Here is an 8,054-nt window from a genome sequence, read left to right as displayed (position 1 = left end):
CCGAGAGGCAGCCGCGGGGTCCGCGGTGAGCCCTTGGACCCGGCGCGCCCCTTGCAGAGGCCTCCCAGACCCGCGGTGCCCAGGGCATTCCGGAGGCAGCCGAGGGCAGCAGCTCCCGGTTTCTTCTTTTCGAGGTATTTTGGGCAAGGACAAGCACTTCTTGCGTGTTCGTTGTCGACACCTCGCCCCCCTTTCTCACCTTGCCGTGTTTCCTTTGAGGCATGTCTGGGAGTTACTTCCGTTTCAACACCCGGGGCCTCCGTCGTTACGCTGATCTGTGGACGTCCCTTACTGGGTTTTGTCATTTAGTTCACCATTCCCTCGTTGAAATACCTTCTAACCTTTAGTTACTTACATCCTGCTGTGGTGAATAACCTTGTTTGCACCTCACTTTTTGCATAAATTCCTAGTACTGGGACTGCTAGGTCCAAAAGTATATGCATTTAACGCTTTAATTATCCCTCATAAATGTTGTGCGATTAATACTCCCACCAGCATGTGATCATACCCGTCTCTATAGTAATTGCATCTAAGAGCTGAGCCTACATAGGAAAAATCTTAAGGTCCATGGTTGTTAGGTATCAAATGCCCTATAATGGATGAATATTTAAGTAAATAATGGTACATTGACTTGATGCTGTCTGACACAACTGCTGAAAATATTGGTGAAAAGTGAGGCTTTAAGTGGTAGCTCACCCTTGTAATACCAGCACTTTCGGAGGCTGAGACAGGGGGATCAGCTTGAGGCCAGGAGTTCAAGACCAGCCTGGGCAACATAATGAGACCTCCATCTCTACAAAAAATTTAAAAATTAGCCGGGCATGGTGGCGCAAGCCTGTTGTCCCAGTTACTCCTGAGACTAAGGCAAGAGAATCCTTTGAGTCCAGGAGTTCAAGGCTGCAGTGAGCTATGATTGAGTCACTGCACTCCAGCCTGGGTGACAGAGCAAGACTCTTATCTACCTGGGAAAAAAAAGAAAAAAAAAGTTTAATAGATCCTGAAACGTCGGCTGGGTGTGGTGGCTCACGCCTGTAATCCCAGCACTTTGGGAGGATGAGGCAAGTGGATAACGAGGTCAGGAGTTCGAGACTAGCCTGGCCAACATGGTGAAACCCCGTTTCTACTAAAATTACAAAAATTAGCTGGGGGTGGTGGCGGGCACCTGTAATCCCAGCTACTCGGGAGGCGGAGGCAGGAGAATCACTTGAACCCGGAAGGCGGAGGTTGCAGTGAGCTGAGATTGCACCATTGCACTCCAGCCCAGGCGAAAGAGCAAAACTCCGTCTCAAACAAAAGATCCTGAAGAGTCAGTCATTCATCCAAGAAGCCCTGACTGAGCTCTTGTTCTGTGCCAGACTCTGTTCTAGGTGCTATGGATGGCGCAGGGACCAGGACCGACAAACACATGGAGCGCATTCTAGTATCGGTGATACTCTACAAGACTGTTAAACACATCCTTGCTACCACTGGCTCTAAACCAGGAGGCACAGGGCTCCCTATGAAGAGTCCATTGCATGGGCTTTCTGCAGTTTGGCTTTGGATTTTTGAGCTCTCTGAATTTGTTCTTTGTGTCCTTTGCACAGTGTCCCTCCCATGTTGCCCCCATGCCTGCCCCTCAGGGTCCCCCACTCCCAGTGAATTTCACACCATGCAGCATATACTTGAAGCCATACATCTGATGTTCTAGACATTTGGTAAAACGCCGTTTATGTGTTTTTCAGTGACTCACAAACATTTTATTTACGTAGATGAGAAATGTACTCAGGCACCCTTCGTGATATCTTGCCCTCAGCAGGCACTTAACAGCCGTGATAACTTTCATTCCTTTGTGCTTCTCTTAACAGTTCATGCGTAGTAGCAGCACGGTAGCTATTTGAGGAATGACTTTAAGTTAATAGATGTCTGAAATGGGGCGTTTAGTAGGTGGTGAGATGGTTTTAGAGCCAGGGTTTTCCCTCTTTGCTTCTTGACTACTTGCCCAGTTTTCATTAGAAAACCGCTTTGGAGGTTTGCACTCAGAGAGTTGAGTGCCTACTGAGTGTACTGAATTATGACATAAGCACAGTTCCCATTAATCTGAGTTTTTTGCTCCCAAATAAGTCTTGATTCTGATTTATGACTGCTTTCCATTGTAGCCCACTAGTCATCTGAGAAAGGTGATTATTTTGAGAGGCCTGTGGGGACATACATGGTCATTCTCGATGGTGGGGGTGGTGTAGAGGGCAGAACCATGCTCTTGCTATCCTGAGACTGGTTGCTATCTGTTTCCTTTGCTGCTGTGTTTTTTTTCTGTCAGTATTAAAGGTGGAAGAAGGCCTATATCTTTTTCTGTGGGTGCTTCAAGTGTTGTTGGAAGTGGAGGCGACAGTGACAAGGGGAAGCTTTCCCTGCAGGATGTAGCTGAGCTGATTCGGGCCAGAGCCTGCCAGAGGGTGGTGGCCATGGTGGGAGCCGGCATCAGCACACCCAGTGGCATTCCAGACTTCAGGTACTGCCCCAGTCCCACCTGCCTTCTGCACTCCCCTCCCCTGCCTCCTGCCCTCCCCACTGCCCAGTTTCTTGCAAAGGCCTCAGAGCCTCTGTCTTCTCTCCCTGCAGATCTCCGGGGAGTGGCCTGTACAGCAACCTCCAGCAGTACGATCTTCCGTACCCCGAGGCCATTTTCGAACTCCCATTCTTCTTTCACAACCCCAAGCCCTTTTTCACTTTGGCCAAGGAGCTGTACCCTGGAAACTATAAGCCCAACACCACTCACTACTTCCTCCGGCTGCTTCATGACAAGGGGCTGCTTCTGCGGCTCTACACGCAGAACATCGATGGGCTTGAGAGAGGTGAGCCCTCTGTCAGTCGCACACATTCTTTTTCTCACAGGGAAGGCTCAGGTGCCTGTTTCTGGGGACGGCCGAAACCTAGTGCTTATGCTTCTTCCTTGGGACTGTTTTTGAGCCAACTAGTTAAGGCTTTGTTCCCAAGGAAAATGTCCTCTGGGTGTTTAAAGGCCGCTGCTTGTTCTCCTACATACCTGCAGAGCTGTGTATTTTAGGCAGAAGTTGACATTGTTTTGCCAATCTGGTATGATCTCTCTTTTGTCTTCTCTCTTTTAAAAATTGTATTATGGAACTTTTTTGAGCACACACAAAGAGAAAAATGTAATGAACCATCCTGTCCTCATCACCAGCACATAGCCAGTCCTTCCTGCGTCCTCACCACCTTCTTCCAAATCCCCAGATTATTTTGAAGCAAACCTCTCATATCATAAATTTAATCTAGAAATAATCTATAAACACATGAATGGATATCTCTAGAGGATACTTTAAAAAGAACTCCGGCTGGGTGTGGTGGCTCACATCTGTAATCCCAGCATTTTGGGAGGCCGAGGCAGGTGGATCACCTGAGGTCGGGAGTTCAAGACCAGCCTGGCCAACGTGGCAAAACCCTGTCTCTACTAAAAATACAAAAAATTAGCCAGGCATGGTGGTGTGTGCCTGTTATCCCAGGTATTTGGGAGGCTGAGACAGGAGAATCTCTTGAACCCAGCAGGCGGAGGTTGCAGTGAGCCGACATCATGCCACTTCACTCCAGCCTGGGTGACAGAGGGAGACTCTGTCTCAAAGAAATAAACAAAAATAAAAATAATTAAAAAAAAAACCAACTCTGATACCATTTTCACGCTAAAGAATCACTAGTAATTCCTTAATATTGTCACACCCAGTCTGTGGTGATTTCTTGGCTGTATCCACATGGTGCCCAAACCAGCGGTTCACAGGTTGTGCCACCTTCTGGCCGTGCACCTTACGGAAGCACTTGGTGGGGCCTTTTCCTTACGTGCGGTGCTGCAGACAGGCGCTGGGACAGTCAGCTCTCCGGGAGCCGGAGCGTCTCAGCCAGTCTGCTGATGGGTTGTCAGTGAAAGAGAGGAGACACCTTGGCTCCAGGAATGTGTCTCCTTGCCAGAAGGACCCCTAGCTGGGAACCACAGAGGCAGCAGTGGATACCCTGTGTTGGTGGTCTCTTCTCCCAGAAGTGCAGCAGGGCAGGCCTTGTGGGAAGGCGGGAGCTCCTGGCTGTGAGATTCAGCACTGCTGAGTTAGGGCAGCGACGGGGACTTGGGAAGCCGCCTACAGCGGGGACCGTGACAATACTAACACAATCTTCATAGGAAGTCAGTTTTTGTCTGTTTTTCTACCAAGCCGTTCTTTTGGAATTCATGATATTTATATCCTCATTTTAACTTGGTATAGAATAGAAAATGTGGCCGGGCACGGTGGCTCAAGCCTGTAATCCCAGCACTTTGGGAGGCCGAGACGGGCGGATCACGAGGTCAGGAGATCGAGACCATCCTGGCTAACACGGTGAAACCCCGTCTCTACTAAAAAAATACAAAAAAAAAAACTAGCCGGGCGAGGTGGTGGGTGCCTGTAGTCCCAGCTACTCGGGAGGCTGAGGCAGGAGAATGGCGGGAACCCAGGAGGCGGAGCTTGCAGTGAGCTGAGATCTGGCCACTGCACTCCAGCCCGGGCGACAGAGCGAGACTCCGTCTCAAAAAAAAAAAGAAAAACAAAAAGGAATAGAAAATGTGTTCCTAGATATTGGATACAATTTTTTGAGACAGGGTCTTGGCTCTGTTGCCCAGGCTAGAGTGCAGTGGCATGATCATAGCTCACTGTAGCCTGAGCTCTTGGGCTGAAGTGATCCTTTTGCCTCAGCCTCTGGACTAGCTGGGACTACAGGCATGCGCTACCATGCCTGGCTAATTTGTAAAATCTTTAAAGACAAGTCTCACTATGTTGCCCAGGCTGGTCTCAAACTCCTCGCCTCAAGTGATCCTCCTGCCTTGGCCTTCCAAAGCACTGGGATTACAGCCGTGAGCCACTGTGCCCAGCCTGATATTGGATATAATTTTTTTTTTTTGAGACAGAATCTCTCTCTGTCTCCCAAACTGGAGTGCAGTAGCACTATCTCAGCTCACTGCAACCTCCACCTCCCAGGTTCAAGCGATTCTCCTGCCTCAGCCTCCCCGAGTAGCTGGGACTACAGGTGCCCGCCACCACATCCGGCTAATTTTTGTATTTTTAGTGGAGGTAGAGTTTCACCATGTTGGCCAGGCTGGTCTCGGACTCCTAGCCTCAAATGATCTGCCCACCTCGGCCTCCCAAAGTGCTGGGATTACAGGCATGGGCCACCGTGCTCGACTGGATATAATTTTATTTGAGCTTTTATCAAATGGTGTTTTGTACTGAGTTTTGACAGGCTTTGTTTTAACCGTGATTTGGCTCCAGCTGGAGCCCCTTTGCTCCCCTGCCTTATTCTGGTTGGTGGTGCATGTAGGTGATATGGGCATGAACACTAGGCTTGAGGACATCGCAACCCAAGGGGTTGTGCCTCCTTCCAGGAGGCCTGCCAAGCCCAGAAGTTGTGCTCTGGGACTTGCGTGCTCATCTCGGAGGCAGCAGCAACACTTAGCTTTGGCTTGAATTTCAGTGTCGGGCATCCCTGCCTCAAAGCTGGTTGAAGCTCATGGAACCTTTGCCTCTGCCACCTGCACAGTCTGCCGAAGACCCTTCCCAGGGGAGGACTTTCGGGTGAGTTATCCTGCTGTTGGTTATCCTTCTGCAGTTTGCTGTTGGGGTGATCTGGAAAAGTGGTATTTCATAAGCATTGTCTCGAAAGGACAGTTGAACAGTAATAGTGTGAAAATTTTTATTTGTAAATTAGAAAATTAATACATGTTTGTAAAAAAATTTAAGACAATATAGAAATATATAGGGAAAATGAATCTCCCTTCAGCCAATTCCAGCTGCCCACTTTTTAATTTTTTTTCAAGACGGAGTCTTGCTCTGTCACCCAGGGTGGAGGGCAGTGGGGTGATCTTGGCTCACTGCAACCTCCATCTCCTGGGTTCAAGGAATTCTTCTGCCTCAGCCTCCTAAGTAGCTAGGATTACAGGCATGTGCCACCACACCCAGCTAATTTTTTTTTTCTTTTTCTGTATTTTTAGTAGTGACAGGGTTTCACCATGGTGGCCAGGCTGGTCTCGAACTCCTGACCTCAGGTGATCCGCCCACCTTGGCCTTCCAAAGTGCTGGGATTACAGGCATGAGCCACCACGCCAGCCCCTGCTGCCCACTTTTAACAGCTTGGTGTATAATGTTCCAGGCCTTTAAAAAAAAAAAGTGATATGTTTATATAAACGTGCTACACGTATTTATGTACATCCACCTACACAGAGTTGAAAAATTTTTTTTCAGGCTGGGCACAGTGGCTCACACCTGTAATCCCAGCACTTTGGGAGGCCAAGGCAGGCAGATCACGAGGTCAAGAGATCGAGACCATCCTGGCTAACACGGTGAAACCCTGTCTCTACCAAAAATACAAAAATTAGCCGGGCATGGTGGTGGGCGCCTGTAGTCCCAGCTACTCGGGAGGTTGAGGTAGGAGAATGGTTTGAACCCGGGCGGCAGAGGTTGTAGCGAGCCGAGATGATGCCACTGCCCTCCAGCCTGGCAACAGAGCGAGACTCCGTCTCAAAAAAAAAACAAAAAATTTCAGCAATGGGGTTATTTTAAGCTCAGTATTCTACAGCTTGATTTTTTACTGAGCAGTTTCATGGATCTCTTGTGTCAACACCCACGGTTCTGCTTACTGTTTTTATTAACTATAGAGTATTACATTTAGCCATTCACGTATTGTGGGACATTCTTTGATGTATGTAATTTTCGCTATTAAAAATGTAACAGTGATACCTATGCTTATGCTGCTATGTACTTCTGTATTTCTGTAGAATGGGTTTCTTAAAATAAAATAGGATAGAGTTGAAAAAATCTTAAATAAAGGTAAAACTCTGAAATGGAGACATGGCACAGGACTTTTTTTTATCTACTTATTTTTTATTGAGGTGAATTTTTTTTTTCTTTTTTTTTTTTTTGAGACAGAGTCTTGCTCTGGTCGCCCAGGCTGCACGCATCTCTGCTCACTGCAACCTTTGCCTCCCGGGTTCAAGCAATTCTCCTGCCTCAGCCTCCCAAGTAGTTGAAACTACAGGCGTGTGCCAACACGCCCGGCCCATTGTTTTTGGATTTTCAGTAGAGATGGGGTTTCATCATGTTGGCCAGGCTGGTCTCGAACTCCTGACCTCAAGTGATCCACCCAGCTTATTAAGGTGAATGTGACATAACATAAATTTAACTATTTTAAGGTGTTCAGTTCATTGGCATTTGGTACCTTCACAGTGTGGGTACCCATCATCTCTATCAAGTTCCAGAACATGCTGATTACCCCAGAAGAAAACCTTGTACTATTAAGCCACTGCGCCCAGCTAATGGTTTTTGTATTTCTAGCAGAGATGGGGTTTCACCGTGTTGGCCAGGCTGCTCCTGCACTTCTGACCTCAGGTGGTTCACTCGCCTCGGCCTCCCAAAGTGTTGGGATTACAGGCATGAGCCACTGTGCCCTGCCCATGTTTAACTTTTTTGTTTGTTTGTTTTGAGACGAGTCTCGCTCTGTCACCAGGCTGGAGTGCAGTGGCGCAATCTTGGCTCACTGTACCCTCCGCCTCCAGGGTTCAAGCGATTCTCCTGCCTCAGCTTCCTGAGTATCTGGGACTACAGGCGCCCACCACCACACCTGGCTGATTTTTGTATTTTAGTAGAGACAGGGTTTCACTGTGTTGGCCAGCATGTCTGGATCTCTTGACGTGGTGATCCGCCCACCTCAGCCTCCCAGAGTGCTGGGATTACAGTTGTGAGCCACTGCACCCAGCCCGTGTTTAACTTTTTGAGGAGCGAATATACTGTTTTCTGCAGAAGCTGGACCATTTTACATTCCACCAACAGTGTGCAAGGGTCTCCTCTTATCCATATCCCAACACTTACTTTCCATTTTTTATTTTATTTTATTTTATTTTATTTTTTGAGACGGAGTCTCGCTCTTTCGCCCAGGCTGGAGTGCAGTGGCGCTATCTCGGCTCACTGCAAGCTCCGCCTCCCGGGTTCACGCCATTCTCCTGCCTCAGCCTCCCGAGTAGCTGGGACTACAGGTGCCCGCCACCTCGCCCG

General features: G+C 48.4%; 1 protein-coding gene across 2 annotated transcripts in view; it reads left to right on the top strand.

Annotated features, from left to right (window-relative positions):
* The window catches only part of SIRT3 (sirtuin 3), a 23,553-nt gene that overhangs the window by 588 nt on the left and 14,911 nt on the right, over positions 1-8,054 (top strand). Inside the window, exons 1-4 of one of the 2 annotated variants that reach the window (XM_011929973.1) lie at positions 7-134; positions 2,297-2,488; positions 2,599-2,831; positions 5,482-5,582. In XM_011929973.1, the coding sequence (XP_011785363.1) occupies positions 2,442-2,488; positions 2,599-2,831; positions 5,482-5,582 (381 nt within the window). In that variant the 5' untranslated portion in view covers positions 7-134; positions 2,297-2,441. Of the gene's footprint in view, positions 1-6; positions 135-2,296; positions 2,489-2,598; positions 2,832-5,481; positions 5,583-8,054 lie in introns of those variants that run through there. The other variant, XM_011929974.1, reaches the window with a different exon arrangement.

Source organism: Colobus angolensis, unplaced genomic scaffold, assembly GCF_000951035.1.
Source record: "Colobus angolensis palliatus isolate OR3802 unplaced genomic scaffold, Cang.pa_1.0 Scaffold84, whole genome shotgun sequence".
Classification (NCBI taxonomy): Eukaryota; Metazoa; Chordata; class Mammalia; order Primates; family Cercopithecidae; genus Colobus; species Colobus angolensis.
The sequence above is the reverse complement of the archived record's forward strand: the minus strand, read 5'-3'. Positions and strand labels throughout refer to the sequence as shown.